Source organism: Pelodiscus sinensis, chromosome 16 (assembly GCF_049634645.1).
Source record: "Pelodiscus sinensis isolate JC-2024 chromosome 16, ASM4963464v1, whole genome shotgun sequence".
Lineage (NCBI taxonomy): Eukaryota > Metazoa > Chordata > Testudines > Trionychidae > Pelodiscus > Pelodiscus sinensis.
This window is the reverse complement of record NC_134726.1, coordinates 32464062-32485661: the sequence shown is the minus strand read 5'-3', so window position 1 is coordinate 32485661 and position 21600 is coordinate 32464062. Positions and strand designations below refer to the sequence as shown.

The 21600-nt window shown below is 48.9% G+C and overlaps 1 protein-coding gene across 1 annotated transcript in view; it reads right to left on the bottom strand.

Moving 5' to 3' along the window:
• NATD1 (N-acetyltransferase domain containing 1) overlaps nucleotides 1-19454 on the bottom strand; it is a 45363-nt gene extending 25909 nt beyond the window's left edge. The window contains exon 1 of the mRNA XM_006126620.4: nucleotides 19145-19454. Within this exon, the coding sequence (XP_006126682.1) occupies nucleotides 19145-19241 (97 nt within the window). The 5' untranslated portion in view covers nucleotides 19242-19454. The remainder of the gene's footprint in view (nucleotides 1-19144) is intronic.
• Nucleotides 19455-21600: the final 2146 nt, after the last annotated feature.

Genomic DNA, 21600 nt, shown 5'->3' with positions numbered 1-21600 from the left:
GGGATGGAAAAGAGTAGTCGATTAGTCCAGCGGTTCCCAACTGCCAGTCTGCGGACCAGTGGCCGTCAGAGAACAACTGGCTGCCGGGCTGAGGTGGCTGCCAGAGCTGAAGCCGGCTGTTTGCAGTGGCTCAGCTACGGCATCTGTGGTGGCTTATTTTGCTCAGCACAGCACGGGGGCTGAGGCGGTGGCAGGAGGCAGAGCAGAAGGCACCTCCCCCCTCCTTCCCTCCCACCCAGGTAAGATGGTGGTCTGGCCAGGGCTCTACCCATGGGGGCGCGAGACGTGCTTGGGGACGAAGGGGGCGTGGAGGGGGAGGGAGCCTGCGCACCACCAACTGCCACTCTCCCTGCCCACGTGGCACTAATGGCCATGCTATCTAGAGGGGGCAGCCTCGCTCTGAGGGGTGCGGGGGTGGAGTGAGGGCACTGTGGGGGGTTACAGGGCAAGAAGGTGTTGGCATAGACTGTAGGGGTCAGAGGTAAAAGGGTCAAAGGGCACGGGGCATAGAGATGGGGTCACAGGGCATTAGGCACCGGGGAGCAAGGGGCTAGGTTGGGGTTAGGTGGGCAGGTAACGTTTTATTTGCATATATGCAAATAAAATGTTACCAGTCCACCAAAAGTTTGTGAATGGGTTTGCCAGTCCGCAGCATAAAAAAGATTGGGATCCACTGGATTAGTCGACGGCTCACGTTCTCCCGCCACCCCCACCTTACTGCCTCTACATCCATGCACACTCGGCTTCCACTACATTTAAACTGCAGAGCCACAGCGGCCCCTTATTAACTAAGGGTACGTCTAGACTACAGGCTTCTGTCAACAAAGAGCGTCTAGACTACATTCAGTTCTGTCGACAAAGCAAGCTGCTTTGTCAACAAAACCCTGTAGTCTAGACACAACCCTAGATGCAATAACACCTTCTGTTGACAACTCTGTCGACAAAAGGCGTTATGCCTTGTAAAATGAGGTTTACCAGTGTCGACAAAACTGCTGAGTTCTGTCGACGTTATGTCGACAGAACTCAGCGGTAGTGTAGACGCAGGTATAGTTTTGTCGAAAAAAGTCCACTTTTGTCGACAAAACTCTGTAGTCTAGACACACCCTAATTGTGTACTCGATACAAATTAACGATTAGTTATTTACTTGCTACTTAGCATCCTTAGTTCTCACAGAAACGTAACTCTAATACCAATTTACCACAGCCACAATCTGTTCTTCACCCAGCCCCATGGATGGAACTTTTGACCTCCCAGCACAGGACTAGCCAGGAATTTGCCCTCACAGCTGAGGGGTGTTTTATGACTGAGAAAATAATTAGGAACTTCACTAGCATCCTCACCACCCTTTGGAGGCCTCCTGATGTCAGGCTAGGGTGGGGGAGAAAACGAGAAAAAGGCAAAGCCCGTGGAAAGGCAGCCTGGGAAGTTGCAATTTTGCTGTTATGGAGAATGCACAAACCATCCAGGGAGCCAGAGCCGTTGCTGGGTTCCAGCATCCATCCCCTCCTCTAGCTCAGGAAGGCAGCTCCAGCTGTTACCGCTTTACTGCGGGAGAACTTGGCCATCTGCAAACCAAGGAGGGGGAGACCAGCTGGAATGCACGTGACAACTCTGAGCCTGCCTTCAGCCAGGGGTCTTGAGAAACTTTGGCACAACAGGCCTGTTGAACTCAGTCAGGAACGGGAGGCTGTCACCATACACGCGCTATCAAGTAGCCACTGCCACGCTCGATAGCGTACAACGTATAGAATACTACCCTACGGCGTGCATTCCTATAGAGAGCCGGGCTTGGAGAGGAGCTAATTTAGGAGGCTGAGCAGAGATGAAATGTTAGATTTAAAGGTTACGGGGCACCACCACTCCCCACCCCAGTAGGCTTGGGAGAGTTCGGTTTTTCATCAGTAAATGTCAATAGCACTGAACACACATAAACCGACCCTCAAATACTTCCAGGGATAACAACTGAAATCTGCAAAAAGGTGAAGGAAGAAAAATGGTGCTTGTGAATATAAGAATCAGAAACCAGCAACTCAAACTTTTGAATCAAGCTGGTTACAAAAAGGAAGGCAAATGAATAGTAAAAATGGGCATGACCCAGACCATCCCCACCAAACGTGTGCTGCAAAACTGCCTTCCTCTTCTCTCCCTCAGCCCGTGGGGGCACCTAACCCAGAAAGCTTTGGGAGTGGCTCATGTCTACAGGTCTGCAGCCACGCCTTGGAGCCAGCCTTTTCCTTTGCTCCCAGCCTCGGCCCCAGCCTTCTCCTCTCCTCCCTCGGCCCTTAGTTCAGCCAGGAGAGCATGCGCAAAAACAGGCACCCTCCAGCCCTCATCCGGAGCAGGTGAGAGGAGCATACGGAGGGAGAGTCACGGTGGGAGATATAAACACTGGAGAAGAGGGAAACATTCCTCGTGTCTCCCTCCTTTGTGTGAGCAGAGCAGATGACTGTACAGGGCAGGGAGTTTGAGGGGTACAGGAAAGATGCATCAATTCACAGCAAGATGGGCTGCAGGCAGGCCCACGGACAGTAATTCTGGGCCCCATGGAAGAAATTAACAGGCTCCCTGCCCCCTTCTCATGGCCACAACCCCTCCCCACACCCAAAGGAACTCAAAGTGCCCTCCTCTCCTACCAGAGGAGCCCGGAGCAGCTCTGCCCCCCACCTGCTCAGACGAGCCCCAGGGCAATTGCTCCTGCCTCTCCTCTTCTCCCCTTCCCGGGCCCATCCTGCCTGCTCTGGGGAAAAGCCACAGTCGTCTCTTGAGCCAAGTCTCCACTTGAACCATTCAAGCGCCACTGAGCGAAAGCGTGGCCATGGCACCAGCGCTGGCACAGAGCTCTCCCAGCACCCTATATAAACGACGGGCAAGCTCATTTACACTGGCACTTTACAGAGCTGCAATTTGCTACACTCGGGGGGAGGGGGGTGCTTTTTCACACCCCTGAGTGAAAAAGTTGCAGCACAGCAAAGCAGCAGTGTGGGCACGGCCTTTGTCTGATTCCAAGCCGTGTTTGATACGGCCCAGACAGGTTTTAGGGCCCAGAAACCCTGTCCTGGAACCTGCATGGGGCATATCCAAAGCATCTTTGCATAAAGAGACACTTGCCCAAGAGCAGGCAGCGCTACCACGGCAGTAACTGGGGCCCCCGGGGCCCTGTTAAATCACCAAGGCCCCAGGGCAATTGCCTCCTTCACCTTCCCTGTCAGCCAGCCTGGCTGCAAGAACAACTAGCGTCTGGTGTCGCAAGGAGGAGGGAGAAAAATTGTTCCTCCTGGCCTCTGAGGATAAGACAAGAAGCAATGGGCTTAAACTGCAGCAAGGGAGGTTTAGGTTGGACATTAGGAAAAAGTTCCCAACTGTCAGGGTGGTTAAACACTGGAATAAATTTCCCAGGGAGGTTGTGGAATCTCCATTTGTGAAGATATTTAAGAGTAGGTTAGATAAATGTCTATCAGGGATGTTCTAGACAGTACTGGGTCCTGCCATGAGGGCAGAGTACTGGGTCCTGCCATGAGGGCAGGGGACTGGACCCGATGACCTCTCGAGCTTCCTTCCAGTTCTAGTGATCTATGATTCTTTCTTGTTTTCCAACTCCTAGGGCTCCACATTTCCCTCCCCATCCAGCCCAAACAGAGATGAAGTTATATGGCCAAAAGCTTCCCAGATCTCTCTCACCTCCACTTCAGGCTCTTGTGATTCGCCATCCAGGATTTCCCTGCAGCAGTGACCCTGGCTGAGTAAGAGACTGATTGACATCAGCTGACTTTTCATTGCCATGTTGTAAGGCTTTTCTTATGAGAAACTGAATGGATTGAAACCCCTGGACTTTGGAAATGAGGTGGGTAGCCATTCGACTAGCTGACCAGCTGATAAAGTTGGGGCAGTAAAGTGGTAGCCTTAGTATGCTGTTTAGGACCCGCCAGCGGTGGTCAACTGAGTTTATCATGGATAATGAAGAATCTCTAAATTGTACTTGTACGACCTTCTTGTGTAGATTAGGGTTGTTAACTGTCTGTTATTTTACTAGTCAAGTAGTTGATGGAATTTCCATCGACTTCTCGACTAGTCGATAGGCACTTCCGCATTCCTCCTTTGAAATGGACACGAGCCACTGCTGGGAAGTTCCACTGACTCCGGGCTGCATGTGTGCCAGTTTTGAAATGTACAAGATTCCCCAGTGGGGGCTCTTGTGCATTTCAAAGCGGAAGTACCAGCATGGAGCCTGGGTCAGCGGGGGACTCAGAGGCCCCCGCTGACCCTGGGCTCCGTGCTGCGCTGCATTTGTAATGCCATATGGAGCCGCTTTGAAGTACTCTCTTGCTCCCCATTTGCTGCCTCTATCTCAGTGTTTCTCAACTAGTGGTACGAGTACTCTTAGGGGACTCGAGAGAAATCTGGGCGGTATGTCAAGACAACTGAAATTTGAAGAAAATTGAACTTCTGTTTTAAGTTTTACAGTGCTTTATTATTTTTGTACTTTTTACACCCAAACATTTCATCGCTCGCCTAGCTATGATTAAGTTGTTTAAACAAATGTGTTGCAATGGTAGAAAAAAAAATTGTGTGTCTGAAAACTAGGACACTTATTTTTTTTTTTGAGAAAGGGTAGAGGCAGCAAGGGGGGGCAGGGGCGGGGTTTGACTAGTCAACTAGTCCTTAACATCTTTAGTGTAGATATGGCTTCAGTGTCTGGTCCCTTCCCAGTTGCTATTTCTTGACAGAGGCTCAGTCTATCGGCAGCAATTTACAAAAAATTCCCATTGGTTCTAATGCTGTGTTAACATGAATGCTGAATCAGTGTTGGCAAGGCAGGATTTTTTTTTTTTTTTTTTTTTTTTGCTTAAGACAGGATTCCCCCATTCAAACTTACCATGCAAGTTTCCCAAACACATGTTCCAGCCAGTTACAGACAGTTCCAGAAACTTGCATAGGGCAAAGAGACAATAAAAGTGAAATTAACCAAGCAGGGTGGGGACAAAAGGCGCAGTATCAGCATTTATGTGAAGCTGGATGACTGCATCAAGGATATGAACCCTCTTGCATCAGGGCACAAACAGCTGATGGGGTCAGGAGGCAATTCCTCCACTGTGGGGATCCTTGCTCCTTTGTCTGAAGCACGTTTCATTTCAAGACAAACTAAGAGCACAAAAATACAGACTTGAAAGTTGCCATTCTTAAGCAAAACAACAGCAAAATCTTTCAAACCAGACTGCAACTGTTGAGCTGGAATTCATATGCAAATTTGACACCATCAGATTGGGTCTGCATACAGATTGGGAATCTCTCTCTCTGATTAGTAATTATCCCCTTTAGCTATCCTCACCTGCTTATCACTGTTGGAAGTGGGCCACATCCACCCCAACTGAATTAGCATTGTTGTAACACTCCCATCTCTGTATCCCTACCATCGGTTTCTTTCACTTCATGCATCTGATGAAGTGAATTGTAACTCACAAAAGTTTATGCCATAATAAAATTGTTAGTCTTTAAGGTGCCACCGAACTCCTTTTTGTAGAAGCTCAGGGGCGCAGTCTTAACCCTGTGATCTCCAGGAAAAGAGGTGTGTTCTCACCACGTTAGCTAACAAGCGATAACTAGAGCTCAAAATGTGCTTCTGCCATTCAGGCGGCGGCACATAAAAGCGAGCTCTGAGTAGATATAGCATCAGAGCTCCTAAGAGAGGACTTGGTGGCATTGTGAAGCAAGGACTACAAAGGCTACAAGTCAGCCTTGCAGAACAGATGCAGCAAAGAAGTCACCCTGTCCAAGCAGTCCCTGCAGGATGGAAGAAAGCTCAGAGACTGGGCCACCTTCTCTCTGTCAAGCTCCTGGCCCTGCTGCAGCGCAGAGAAAGGGGGAGAAGCGATCTCCATAGCTAATGAATGCAGAACTGGAGTCAGGCAAGCTGAGCAGTGCTTCACCTTTGCAATCAGTCACCGGCAATATTCAGTTACAGTCAGGTAAACCAACACTTGCCACACAAGACAGTCAAGGGCTTTGGCTTCCCACCACAAACCCCAGATGCTAGCAACGTGCCTGCTCAGCCACCCTCAAGGAGCTGTGGTCAGGCATTTAGTGAGTTGAGAACAGCATCGAACTGTGAGTAGAACAGCGAGAACAGTGAGTTGAGCTAAACGATTACAGAAGGGGTGAGAGGCGGGGCAGAGGAGAGGAAGAACGGGTATCTCCGGAATCTGACAAGCAGATGTGACAAACTGTCCTTCACCGACTAGCTATCAGATCAGACAGCTCTGCTCCTTTATGAGTGCTGTTGTTTCGCTATGAAAAAAAAGCATACTTAACAGATCTAGTCTTTGCATCAGGACAGTTTCCTCTTACATTGCTGTCGTGTACTAGTTCCCTGGGAGTTTACTGCTTTGTCAGGTAGCCCCCCCACAAAAGAATTTCACTGCATGAGAAGAAACACATGCATGCATTTCTCTGCAGGGGAGGTTTCCCCCATCTCGCTCAAATAGCAACTTTATTCTTCCATTCAGAATGACCTTTATTGTAGATTGATAATACCCACACAAGCAAGATCCCTCAGAGACAACATAGCGCCTTTGTGCCCTCTGCAGCAGTTTGTGCCTGAACACAGAATGGCTGCTGAATTCTGCATGAGGGGAGAAGTAGATGAAATGGATAGGTTCCGGATACAGAGCACAAATAGCCACCATCTATCTACAGGCAGTCCCCGACTTACGAGGATCCGACTTATGTCGGATCCGCACTTACAAACGGGGCTTTTCCCGCTGCCTGTGCGGCTTCGCTCCTGTCCCCCTGGTCTGCTGGGGGGTCTAGCGGACCAGGCTTTTGTTGTGGGACGCCTCGGGTAGAGCAGCTGGGGTGCTGCCGGGTTGGTCCTGTGGAAACCTACCGGGCAGCGCCCCAGCTGTTCTGTCCCAGGCTCCAGATTCAGCAGCTGTTGAAACTGATCAGGCTGATTCCAGGAAGCTGGGGGCAGAGCAACTCTGACTCTGGCTTCCTGTAGTCAGCCCCTGGTCAGTTTCAGTGGCAGCAGCTGAATCTGGAGCCAGTTCAGACTTACATACAAATTCAACTTAAGAACAAACCTATAGTCCCTATCTTGTACGTAACCCGGGGACTGCCTGTATACATTTTAGAAATGTGCATCTGCCTGTCTGTTAGTCTGTTTGGTCAAGAATGCCTCCAAAATGATAAGAGCTAGGACCACCAAATTTGGTATGCAGTTTCCTCTTTGGTTGTGCAGGGTTTGATTGTGCCAGGACAATGGAATGTGCCTGGAATGAGACTGTTTCTCCTAAAATTGAAAGGGAGGGGTCTGGCAGGTCGGAGTTAGACTGTGGGATGATCACAGGGGGGCAGCAAGCACCCCAGTGGGAAGTCACTGGCTGGCAACAGTTGACACCCTGGACTTCCCTGGGGAGCACTGGTGGGTGGCCTGCATGGAACCCCTATCTCCAGGCTGAAGCCGGCAGATAGAGTTTGCGGTCCCACCCCCATCCTGGGCTGGACTTGGGTAATGCCGGGTAAGCCTGCTAGTGATTTCATAAATAAACCCTCCAGGATTTCAAAAGGTCTGTTCCTTTCAGGGTATTGGTTTACGGGGGTCACACTGCAATAGGGATGAACGATTCAGATAGGACAGAATAACTTAGAATCGGAACCCTTGAACTTTCACCTAGAAACCAAACGGAAACAGAATCTTTGTGGGGATTCCGCCGAGACGGTTAACTCTGTTGAAGTCATTTTCACATACTGCTCCTTCCCCTTTGCCAGCGCTGCAGGAGATCAGGGATCGGTTACAAACTCTCAGTGTGTTAGCTCTGCAAACAAATGTGACTGAAAAATGAAGCGTGATTCTATTTGGTGCCATCCCAGCTCATCATTACATTGCCCCCAGGCCAGCTGAGAGGTTGAATCTGAGTGCCCTACGTGTGCAAGGTCTACTCTAAGCCTCTCTTACACAGGTATGCCAAAGGAGGAATCTCTCCCTCTCCACAGTACGGAAAATTAATGGTCCCCCAGGATGGTAAGGTCAAAACAAAGTGCTAAAGCTTGCTACCAAAGCAAATGGTGGCAGATGCCCAGGGGAAGGTCAGAGGGGAATTGAAGGCCATGCTTACGGTATGGGTACTTTGCCATGATAACTATATGCGATGGGGTGTATTCCCACTCTAGCTTTCATAAGCTCTGATGTCTAGTTTGCCGGGGGGGGGGGGAGGGAGTTTCATTCCCACTCTGCCCTTTCTCCTGAAGGCCTGCCCTGGCTCCACCTCTTCCTTCCCCCTCTCCACCCCTCCTCAAGTCCTCCACCCACCCTCCACCCTCCCTGAATCCCCTTCCCAAGCCACCAAACAGCTGTTTAATGGCATGGCCGAACAGCTGTGGCGGGTGGGTGTTGAGCACCCGCTATTCCCCGCCCCCCCGCAGATGCTCCAGCCCCAGAGCACCCAAAGAATCAGTGCCTAAGCCAGCCCTGAGAGAGCAGAATTAGACCAGGCAGGTCCAATCACTCAACTCCGTGGCCATATTGGAAATCCTGGGAAGTGAGCAGGCTCAGCCCTACCCGCTTCTAAAGGCTCCTCCCCTGGCTTGCAGGAAGGACCATTGGACCAGGGTTCCAGATGAATATGGGGGACAGAGGAGAATAATGAAAACCAGGATCGGGGTGCAGGGACCCAGAGGGGACACCGAGCAGTGAGTGGACAGTGCCCACTGCTCCTCAAAGCTACCCAGGGAGCCAGTAGACGCTGCCCAAAGAAACTCTGTTGGGACGCGTGAGACCAAGGACTGGAAATAGGCCCCGCCCTCACAGAGCACTCCCTCTTCCTTCTCCTTCTCCTGGTGTGGTCGAGGGCAGCCTTGGCCAGGGCAAGGAGGAGGCTGATGAAGAGGTGGTGAAGTATTGGAATGGGCTGTCTAGGGAGGGGGTGGAATCTCCATCCCTAGAGGTTTTTAAGTCTCAGCTTGACAAAGGCCTGGCTGGGATGATTGAGTTGGGATTGGTCCTGCTTTGGGCAGGGGGCTGGACTCAATGACCTCCTGAGGTCTCTTCCAGCCCTGGGATTCTATGAGGTCTCGTGACTTTGTGGGGCCACGGGTGTGGCGTGCGAAAATAAAGAGGTGTGGAGAAAAGTGCAGCCAGAACCACAGCAGGAGGCTCTGGAGGAGCCAGAACTCCAGTAGGTGGGGAATGAGAAAGATTGAGGCTGTGTGGAAAGCCTTGATCAGAAAGAAGCTCACCTGTGAGGGAAGAGACGGATTCAGTAAAGCTGGGATGCCGGCAATCGTGTAGAGGCAGCAGGAAGCCTGTAGTCTCTCTCCTTGGGGCAAAGGAGAAGGAAGAGTGGAGGGAGATAGGAACCCCCGGGACCTTGCAGGCCTGAGAGAGAGGGGTCTGGCAGGGAGGACTGAGAAACACTGTAGGAAGCGGCCCAGGAGCTTGAGTACAATGGTGGGCGCAGCCGCAGACCGTAATCACTTGCCGCAGTGCCCTGGCTGGGGACCCAGAGTGGAGAGCGGCCTTTGGTTCCCTTGCCAGAGCGGTACTGCTTGCAGCAGTGAGCGAGGAGACTGTCTGGATTGCTCAGGACTGGGAGGGTCAAGACAGCCGGTGTGAGGACTGCTTGAGTGGAAAGACTTTGCAGGACTGCCGGCTGGAAGGGGAATTACAGCGTGATCTGGCTGGAGGGCTGAGACACAAAGCCATGCTGTGACTCTGGGAGGGGGAGGAGAGCTGCAGACAGTGCAAGAGAAGGAAGGGTGAGCTGACCTGCACAGAGCTAATCCCTAGAATCACCCGAAAGAGGCACCACTCCAGCATGAACCTCGTGACACTACACCGGTGTAACCACACTGGCAAAATGCCCCTAGTGTGGATGTAGGTACCCTGGCAATTCTCCCATTATTCTGGTATAGCTTATTCCTGCGCCATCTCCCCCCAAACACTGAAATGAACCATGCCAGCAGCAGTGGTGCCAATGTAACTGCACCCTCACCAGGGCCTTTTTGCTGGCACAGCTGCATCAGTCAGAAATCACAACTCTGTACAACTCGGCCGACACAGCAATGCTAGCAACAGCGTGTAGTGCATCACTGGCCTGAATTTGTGTTATTCAGCCCTTATTCTGCACCTCATCCCTAAAGGTTTGCGCTGCTCCAATAGTAGATTCCTTCCAGAAGGAAGGCCTTATTTACTTAGGCAACATCTCCACTTGCCATGCTGGAGATCGATCTTCTGGTGTTCGATTTAGTGGGTCTAGTTAAGACCTGCTAAATCAAACGCAGAGGACAGCTCCAGTCGGCGCAGTACTCCTTGCAGTCACAAAGAGTGAGGGGAGCTGACAGGAGCATTTGCTCCCATCGTCCTCCCTCTGTGAAGACAGCACCAAGCTTGGCTTAAGGTAAACAAACTCCAGCTGTGTATTTATGTAGTTGAAGTTGCGTCCCTTAAGCCGACCTTCTGGGTGTAGTGTAGACCTGGCCTAAGACTCATCCCCAGTCACCAATATGTTCCAGCATCCTACCCTGTTCCTGGTATAACATGACTTTTGCAAATCATTGCCCTGCTGGTGGGTTTGGTCCCTGGCTCCTCCCTCATGGCCTCTCTTGCACAGCTGCCAACTCATTGGGTGCTCCAACGCTCAAGCATCCACCGACAAAAAACGGGGTGCTCAGCATGTGAAAGGCAAGATGTTTTGTGGGCCCTGGTGCCAGGCCCCTGTGAACCCACCTGTTGCTCCGCCCTGAGCTCCACCCTTTTCCCTCCAAGGTCCTACCTACTGATCCACCCTGAAGCCCCGCCCCAACTCAGTCTCTCTGGTCTGAGGTCCTGCCTGCCGCTCCGTCCCAAGGCCCTGCTCCTGTCTGCTTTCCTCCCCCTGAGGCCCCACCTGCATTCAGCCGCTTCCTCCTGAGGCTCCGCCTACTGCTTGCCAATGTGGGAGGGGTCGGAGAAAAGCACCCACCAGCAAAACAAGTCAGAGCCTGATTTCTCTTGTTTATGGAGACACTAAGCTCTCGGGGGGAGGGGGCAGGGACAGCTTTGCTCTTGTTTCTACAGCGCTTGACCCCACAGCGCTACACCCAGGTGCAAACTTGCAGATGTTCCCTTGCGCACTGACTCCTGCAAGAAATGCAACTCAGAGGATGATATAAAGAGGCTGAAAAGCACCCTCCCACCCCTGGCTTTTTCTGGCTGCGTGGCATGTGAATCACTCATGTGTCAGTAGGTCTAAGGGAGCCTGACCAAGCAAAATGGAATCTAAAGCTTTGTCTCCAAGGAGGGGTGGGGGGAGGTTGCACCATTATATGGCTTTACACACCTCCTCTAAATTCAGTTCCCAGTTTTACAAAACACAACAGATCAAGCCCAGCCCTTCAGAAAATACACTGTGTGTTTAGTAGGTCTAATGCATGGTAGGCAGACTAGCGAGCCGTGTAGTAAGATGAAGGTCTAAAACATAAGCCAATGAAGCACAGGCCCGGTTTGAGGCCTAGCTAACAATGGACAAACCATGGCTAACATAAAGCAAAGCTAAGCTGTGAGCACACGACAGGCCCTTGCCCACAGAACTTGGCACAAACAGGGCTGAGAGTGCAAAACACTAATTGGTAATAGGCCCAGGTGCAGAATAATAAGGGTACTAGTCATAAGTTAAAATCATATGGTACCACCAGATCATTAAAAAAGACCTTGGTACCCACTCCCCACAGATACAGACCCAGGTTCAGGAAAAGATCGAACATGACAGCAGATGGATAAAGATGATCTAACCAAACCACAAGGTACAGGGTGATGGGTGGCGTATCTAAATAGCGTCAGAGGGTGATAACCTGATAACGTCAGAGGGTGGCAACCGGACGTCAGTAGTGAGGTGTGATTTGTTTGTACCTGTATATAAGGTAGTGTGCTGGGGGGACGATCTTTGTATAACCTATGGGGCAGTGAAAATTTCCCACTGATTGAGTCATTCCATTGTGGCAAGTACATGTGTGTAGTGGTTCAGTAGAGTCTACTGACAACTGTGATTGTACTTCGCTTAACAATAAACCTAGCCTGGCATCTTTGATTCTTATCTGGTTTGTGGCCTTTGGGGGCTCTCTCAGGGTTTGCTATGGTCATTGGGCCCACATCATTGAGCATGCATGCAAGCAACCTTCTGGTTATCATCATCGACAGAGCCCGAAGACCTGTGAGGACACCACGGCAGTAAATCCATCTAACTACAAGCCGGTTCTACAGATGCTCAACAGCTGCAGCGCTCATTGAATTGTAGGTGCTCAACCCCCCCTTACAATTAGTCTGGAGGTGCAGTCAGTGCCCGTGACTTTACATATATGTGCGCACAGATACGGGCACACACATTTACACAAAGGAGACGATACTTAGCGGCTAACCCGTCCCCACCAAGAGGAGAACACAGCACAGCTGTCCTGGGTCTTAAGATCAGAAGCCCATCCAGCACCACCTGCCCTTCGCCATAAGGTGAATCATGGCTTGTTTAAGTAATCACGGCAGCACCACGGAGATGCCCAGCCGCCAGATCCCTCCCCACATGAACCGCTGCGAATTTTCCAACAGTGGGCAGATGGGAGCAGGCATCCCAGCTTCCTCCTCCTGGCAGAGACCACGGCTGTTCATGGGGGGTAGTGGGTTGGTCCTGTGCCAGAGAGGGGTGGATGGGTGGCAAGGCGGTTCCATTCCACGGAGTAAAGCACGTGCGGTATGATGGAAAGGGGGCTTACGGTGACTCGTGGCAGCTCCCAGGAAACGGAGCCGACTTATCCATTAAGCACAGTAGGCACAGTCCCTAAGGCCCACGATACTTTTAGGAGCCCACGAAAATGTTTTCATTTCTTTTAAAATCAGAAGAAAAAAAAATGAACTTTTAGGGTCGAAGAAAATGTTAATTTTTTTCCTCACATCAGAAAAAAATGAAACTTTTAGGGCCCACGAAAACCTATTACATTTTGCCTAAAACAGAAAAAAAAACATAAAATGTTGAAGTATTTAAAGTTATATCAAAAATAATTAAAAAAAAATTTTTTTTAATGGAGGAAGGGGCCCACGAAGGCAAAAGTGCCTAGGGCCCACGAAAGTCATAATGCAGCCCTGCCAGGAAGTGTACTGCCCCCGGCGCTCCCTCATGCACCCTTCCTGTTCCTTTGGGTAGCCCTCCCTGCATCCCCTCCCCTTGCCAGCCCCACTTGTTTATGGCACAGGGTGTCTTGCCACATAGCACTGTCCATTTGGCCCACGGCACCTGGCGACCGGTGCTGCTTCTTGTCAGACCAACATTGACTGGATGGAGGAGACAGCACACAGAATGTAGGGACCCTGGCCATGGCACGGCAGACCCCAGCAGGAGCTGAGAGTGACATCTGCCATTTGGAGCACCAGCAAGTATGTGAGGGGACCATGCACAGGCAATGGGGACTGGGGTGAGACCAAGTACCAACCTCCCCCATGTCCTACTGGGGAGGGCCCTTTTCGCATACACACCCTGATCCACCCGCCCGGGAAAGGCCCCTTTCACACCCTGACTCAAGCTCCAAGTGGCTGCCGTGGAATGAGCTAGGGAAAGGCTCCAAATTGCCTCCCCTTGTCAGTGCCAACTCCTGCTCCCTGTTGCTTGGCCAGACAGGAAACAGCTGGTGCCAGGCGGTTACACTTCTCTTCCCCTCCTCCGGGCCTGCCACAATTTGCCAAATTAGCCCAGAGCCCTGGTTTTCTCAGCCGCGGGGAGGGGGAAGTGGACATTCCCACTTCCGCCTCCACCATGCTGTAGGGAAAATAAGTCACACCACTGGGCCAACGTCACCGTTTCCGAGCAGTCCGTGAAATCAGGGTTTACTCAGGGCTGACGGACAGCTGGCCAAAACGGAGCTTATATGTAACAAATAGAGCGCTTGTCTTGCCAGTTCCTCACCCTTTCCACTTATTCACTACTGCTGCATGAGGCTTTCGTGAGGAGCATGAGGCCACGAAAGGCTAGTCTAATGGGTCAGTCGGTTCCCTACTCTGCTACCAATGTCCTGTGTGGCCTCAGGCAAATCATTTAGCCTCATTATGCCTCAGGTCCCTGTCTGTGCAATGAGAACACTCCCTTCCTACACAGAGGCAACGGAAGCTATGTTAAAGATGTGGGAGATGTTCATATCCTAGACTGATCAGACAGAAGGAGTCCTCAACAGGGTGACTTCTGCTGCTTGCCCTCCATTCACTTCAGCATGTTCCATTCCACCACACAGCACTGTGTGCACTCAATGAAAAGAAAGGGTCGGGCTGACAAGCTGCTGGACCAAATTCGGATCTCAGTTACATTGGCAAAAATCCAGAACAACACTTATAGACTTCACGAGAAAATCTGATTCCTGCTTTGGTAAGCTGGCAACAGCTCCTTAAAAATAGGTGGATGCCATTCCCAGTGACTGGTTTTGTTTTCTGTGCACTAGAATACTCCCCAGTTCTCAGCCCAGATTGGACACTATTCCTAAACTTTGATGGCTGGGGAGTTGAAAGAGCATCATTAAAGCTTTTAGAGGACGTGGCTGCATAAGAGAAAAGCAGAATTAAGAGGAACAAGTTGTTCTAAGAAGCAACTCCATCCATCTGATCTAGGGAGCACTCTACTAAGAGCAAGACCAGATTTCTTAGCAATGATACCACGCAATGGGCAGAAAGACCAAACAGACCACAGCATACCATATAAAGCAGAGACAATGCAACTGCCGCTAAAAAGCACTTACTTAGAAAACAGAGGGGCTTACTTTAAAAAAAAAAAAAAAACACAACAGTTTCCTGTTGAGAATTCACCTCAAGATTAAGTAGTTGGAGAGGACAGCTGTGGTATATTAAAGGACCTCTGTCAGCTTAAAAAGAAAATCACACTGTGAACCGTTTTGTTTGCGTGTGCTACCGTACACCACCTTAGCGGACTAAAATCCAGTTGGCTTCTTACTTTCTGCATTTCCTTCAGATGGGACACACACTCAACCCAGTCTGCTTCCTCATGCTTCAGCATTTGGGATGCAAAGAAGGAAAGGGAATGCCTTAAAATGAAACAGCTGTTTTTATTCAGAATTTTAGAGGCCATATATGGCAAGGAAGATTTTTTTTTGGGGGGGGAGGCGAAATGAGGGAAAACTACAAGTTCTCCCCATAGATGATGAATATGCCGCACGTGAGAGAAGGGAAGTTCATGACGAGGCCACACACAGAGAGCAAATGGAATCAATGATAAGCCATGAGCAGCTAGAGATACAGACATGTTCTTAACAGTCATGTCAGTGTTTAAAGACCGCTACTACCATTAGGTGCTTTTGATCTAGCAATGATTCCAGAAGCCCATAGATGGCACAGCATTGCTAGTTGCCTGCATCATGTTGTGTATGACAAGAGCATTATGGGCTGGGTACCTCTTTGAACTCAGTGGAGACCCAACTGTGCTTGCAGGTTTTACTGTATTAGGGAGATATGAAACAAGGGCACTAACGTGCCACCTGGGATTAAGCACAAGAGAAACGGGACAGATGGAAGGTTTCTCACTGCTAGTGATTTACTGGAAACAAGTATCAAGCCTCATTCTGCTGAAGAGAGATGTGTATCCTGTGACTGCGTCCTAGGTTTTGGTTTTTATAAGCCAATGGGGCTAGCTCCAACACAAAAGTAGATCGACTGATAAGGAAGATGGAGCACATTGGAGTGGTTAGATTCATATGGGCTCCCAAACTGGGGGGGGGGGCGTGTCTCCCTGGGGGGCATGAAGAAATTCCAGAGGGCGCATGAGGCAACCTAGCCCCCCCCCCCCCCCCCCCATCAAGTTTTGCTGCCCTGCTCGGGTTTTTTTTTTTTTGGCTCAACAAGTTTTTTGGGGGGGGCGAGGGGGGAGGGTTTTTTAAAAAATCAGAAAGGGGGGGCGTGATGCTGAACAGTTTGGGAACCACTGGGTTAGAACAAGTTTGTGGTTGTATTCCCATCTCAGCCACATATTCATTATGTGACCTTGAGTGAATCACTTAATTTCTCTGCACCTCCACTTCCCCATCGGTAGGATGGCTACAATAAAACTAAACTGGACCTTTAATCACTCCATTCACCCATGAAGAAGTGGGCTGTGCCCACAAAAGCTCATGATACCAGCTACATATTTTTTAGTCTCTAAGGGTATGTCTACACTGCCACCCTAGTTCGAACTAGAGTGGCTAATGTAGTAATTCGAACTTGCAAATGAAGCCCGTGATTAAAATATCCTGGGCTTCATTTGCATGTTCCCGGGCGCTGTCATTTTTAAATGCCTGGTAGTTCGAACTCCCTTCCCTACTCCTGCAATGAGGAGTAACGGTAGTTCGAATGAGGAGCTTTAATTCGAACTACCTAGCCCGTGCCACGTGTAGCCACAGGCAGGGAGTTCGAACTACCAGGCATTTAAAAATGGCGGCGCCGGGGAACATGCAAATAAAGCCCAGGATATTTTAATCCCGGGCTTCATTTGCAAGTTCGAATGACTACATTAGCCACCCTAGTTCGAACTAGGGTGGCTACCCTAAAGTGCTGCAAGACTATTGGTTGTTTTTTAAAGCTTTTCCAGTTACAGACTACTCGGCTACCCCCTGAAGCTAAATTTCTTTACAGTGTTTTGAGTCATGCAGATGAACGGTGGCACAGTAAGAACTTAGCGGTATTAGGAGTAGCTCATCATGCAACTGCTGAGCGGTTGCATTTTGCAGAGTCGAGTTTTCAAGAGAACTCTGAGCCAGATTCTCACACCCCACACCTACTACTGACCACTGAGGCACTGACAGCCAACACACTGGGCTCTTGAAAACCTGACAACTCATTGACCTCACAGGAGTTAAATCAAGCCCATCCTGAAGCGACTGAAATTAGCATATCTGCTTTACTTTTGAAAAGGTGGTTTTCCATTGTTTGAAGTGTATTCTCCCACCAGTCCCTTTTCCAGTCTCTAAGGCTCCCCATGCCAACAATATGACTGGCAGAGACTTTAATCTGGACTACGCTGATGAGAAATTAACCCCCTAATAACTTTGTGCCCTAACCTCCTTGCTTTTTGCCTGTGTAAACATTTTAAACAATGGCACCACTTTATGACTCTCCATAGCAGTTTCAAGTGAAAACCCTTTCACAATGGCTTTCTCTCCTTCTCTTGAATCTCTATTATCCTAAGCTCAGCCACATTCAGTGTCCTGTCCATCTCACCCACTGCTGAACCTGAAGATGTACTTTGTAATTAGTGGCTTATAAAAACAAACTAAAATAAAACATAGAACCATTCTTGTTGTTTTATTGGGAATGCCTCCTACTGCATGTATAATTTCTGAACCATGCATCCACATTTTTAAGCAATATACCCTGCAATTTCTGTACTGCCGGAAGATAGCCTATTTTCTCCAATGTGGCTCTCAACTAAAAACAAAACAAACAAACCAGCCCTTAGGATCTTTGTATGTTTGGAGCTAACTGTTAAAACGGTTGTTGAGAAAAAAAATTGCCTGACAACAGGAGATATTGTTGGGTGCTTATTTCTCCTCCTTACAGTTAAGTAAATGTAGGAAGAGGGATAGCTACAAGGATCCACATTAGAACCAGATCTGTGTGGCACTGTTAACTGTAATAGGCCCGGAACCTACAAACACACTCATAAGTACTTTGCCTGATTTCAGTAGAATGTCTTTTGTGTCACAGGATTGGGCTTATAACAGATTGGATTCAGCCCCCCACCCTTCTTGTGCAAAGAGCTTGCTCCACGTGTGCTGCACTTGCAGGATTGGGGTCTTGAAGACGACTTGAAATATATTTAGCTACATCAAGCTTTAATTGCTAGTTTCTGAATGTTGTATGTCAGTTTGTGGCTTCCAAGGCCCTAATCCTGCAAATCCTTACCCAATATTTAACCCTGACTTTTGCCAGTAGTCCAGCTGAAATCAATGAGACTGCTCAAAGTAACTAAGCATATGTTTTACAGAATTAGGGCCTAACAGTTTTCTTCCTCACCTTGCAACTTTAGGGGTCAAGCTAGAATTTTTGTTTTTTTAAATGTGCAACCTGGCTTCTTAACACTTGTTATGTGCAATTCTCGGAGTGCACTAAAGTCAGAGAAGTCACACTCCAAGAAGTTAAGTCTGCACTTAAAATGTTAATTTTGACAAGCGCTTACAAAACATCTCCCCTGCCCTGAGAATTGCATGCTATGGATAACTTCTCACACCCCAAGGTAATTTATAGAAAGTCCATGAGCCTTTCCCACACCAACAACCAAACAGAAGGTAAACCAACAACCTGCCATTTGCTCCTTTTAGTTTGAAGCACAAGATGTTAGTCTTTAAAGTGCTAGATAGTTTTTCCTTTTGTTTTAGCAAGATCAGACTAACACGGCTACCTCTCTAATAAGATTCAGGGCTAGTTAGTTATGGCAGATAGTGAGGGCAGTTTAAAAACTTTTTTTATGTGATTAGCTGATATGGAGGGAAGGCTAGGTGAGCAAGGCAGTTTACAGAAAAGGGAAGAAGTGGACAATATCAATCTCGGGCTTGTTTATAAATAGTGACAAGGTGGGTGAGAGAATATCTTTTATTGGCCCAACTTCGGTTGGCAGAAAAGACACACTTTGGAGTCTTCCACAGCTCTTGCTCAGGTCAGAAAAGGAAACCAGCCCTGCAAACTACAAATGTGTATGAACAGACCTTACACAGACAGGTGTTCTGCCAACCTGAGAGGAACAAACACAGCAGCAGTTTCTCAGAAAGTAACAAAAGCAGGCTAGAGGAATGAAAGGGCTTCCGTGCCCAAATGTCTGCCCACGGGAACAGACTGAGGCATGTTGCTTGGACTTTTCCCTCCCCTATATGGTCTTCAGTGGGTCTTTGTTAACACCAAAACTAATCTGTTGCGTAACCACCCTCGGTGTTGCAGTACAATAATGTAGAAAAAGGGAAAGAACGAGAATTGCCTGGCTCGGAGAGGAAAGCCAGTCCCTGGTTTAGCTAGAGGGCACTCTTCTCCTCACCAGCCTCTCTGCTCTACTTGCAAACAAAAGATAGAAAACCCGTGGGGTGGGGGCGAGGGTGGAGGACAGCGAGAGAAAGGGAAGAAAGAAAAGTGAGAGCCCATGGTCAGCCGGCCAGGGATCTTACCATTCAGCCGCACTGTGAATTGTCTCCTCTTGCGGTCGTGTTCCACCTGGATGGGGCAGTTCTGCTCCAGGATACTGAGCTGGGCTGCATGAGCCATGTTGCGGGGTGGGCTGTTGCTGGGAATGTGGGGTTTCTTTTGGTGGTCACGTCTACAGGGGGACAGAGAGAGGTATTGAATGGCTAGGGCTAGACTAGACCCTCCTCTCCCCACTCGGCAGGGGGGAAGGCACACAACGGGGGCGGCCGGCGGGGAGAGACATGATAAGCGCCTGCTGAAAACTGACACACAGCAGCAGCAACACAAAAAAAAAAAAAAAAAAAAAAAGGCCAGGAAATCAGCTGTGAACTCACGTGCTGACCCCCCAGCCAATGCCCGAGCAGCCTTTTTGTTTTGATACATTCCATTCGACTCTTAAAGGGACCCTGCTCCTGGAAACCCACCCCCATTCCCACACCTTGTCCTCTCTCCTTCCTCCTATGTAGAAGTAAGTCCTCTGGCGGGATGGGAAAGAATTAGGATGTCTTACCAAAGGAGCAAAATGCAGGACAATGTAGCACTTTAAAGACTAACAAGATGGTTTATTAGATGATGAGCTTTCGTGGGCCAGACCCACTTCCTCAGATCAAATAGTGGAAGAAAATAGTCACAACCATATATACCAAAGGATACAATTAAAAAAATGAACACATATGAAAAGGACAAATCACATTTCAGAACAGGAGGGAGATGAGGGGGGGGAGGAGGAAGGAAGGTAAGTGTCTGTGAATTGACGATATTAGAGGTGGGGAGAGTGGGATGTTTGTGAGTTAATGGTATTAGAGGTGATAATTGGGAAAGCTATCTTGATAATGTGTAAGATAGTTCAAGTGTTTGTTCAATCCTCTTTGGAGAGTGTCGAATTTTAACATGAATGACAGTTCAGAGGATTCCCTTTCAAGTGCAGATGTAAAAGGTCTTTGTAGCAGAATGCAGGTGGTTAAGTCATTGAGAGAGTGTCCTTTCTGGTTAAAATGGCAAGAAACTGTTTTTTCTTTGTGATCTTGTCTGATATCTGTTTTGTGGGCATTAATCCTTTGGCGAAGTGTCTGAGATGTTTGTCCAATGTACATAGCAGAAGGACACTTTCGGCACATGATAGCATAGATTATATTTCTGGATGCGCAGGAATATGTGTTCTTGATCTTATAACTCACTTGGTTAGGTCCCATAATGGTATCAGCAGAATAAATATGTGGACAAAGCTGGCAACGGGGTTTGTTGCAAGGGAAGGTACCAGGGTTGGTATTAGTGTGGTATGTCCTGTGGTTGTTGGTAAGAATCATCTTGAGGTTAGGTGGTTGTCTATAGGAGACTATGGGTCTGTCTCCCAGAGCCTCTTGGAGTATGGTATCCTGTTCCAGTATAGGCTGTAGTTTATTGATAATGTGTTGGACAGGTTTAAGTTGGGGGTTGTAGGTGATGACAAGTGGTGTTCTATTGTTGGTTTTCTTGGGTCTGTCTTGAAGTAGATGGTTTCTAGGTATTCGTCTGGCTCTTTCAATTTGCTTTTTTATTTCTCCGGGTGGGTAGTTGAGGTTTATAAATGCTTGGTAGAGATCCTGAAGCTTCTGGTCTCTGTCAGTGGGATTAGAGCAGATGCGGTTGTATCGAAGGGCTTGGCTATAGACGATGGATTGTGTGGTGTGTTTTGGATGGGAGCTGGAAGCATGTAGGTAACTGTATGAGTCGGTGGGTTTTCTGTAGAGAGTGGTGTCTAATTTTCCATTGTTGATTTGTACTGTGGTGTCCAGGAAGTGGATTTCTGGTGTAGAATGGTCCAGGCTGAGGTTGATGGTGGGGTGTAGGTTGTTGAAATCTCTGTGGAATATCTCCAGTGTTTCTTGGCCATGCGTCCAGATCATAAAGATGTCATCGATGTACCGTAGGTAGAGGAGGGGTGAAAGGGGACAGGAGTTGAGGAAACATTGTTCTAGGTCAGCCATAAAGATGTTAGCATACTGTGGGGCCATGCGTGTACCCATGGCTGTGCCGCTGATCTGGAGGTATAAGTTGTTCTCAAACTGGAAATAATTGTGGGTGAGAACAAAGTTACATAGGTCTGCTATCAGGTTGGCAGTAGTGTCCTCTGGGATAGTGTTTCTAATTGCTTGTAATCCGTCTTCATGTGGGATGTTGGTATATAGAGCTTCTACATCCATGGTGGCAAGGATGGTGTTATTGGGGAGGTTATCGATGTTTTGTAGTTTCCTTAGGAAGTCAGTAGTGTCTCGGAGATAGCTGGGGGTATTGGTTGTGAAGGGTTTGAGAAGAGAGTCTACATAGCTGGATAGACCAGTAGTGAGCGTGCCAATACCAGAGATGATGGGACGTCCGGGGTGCCCAGGTTTATGGATCTTGGGAAGTAGATAGAACAATCCTGGATACAATTTTGTGGTGACCTTGAGGTTTTTTTTCG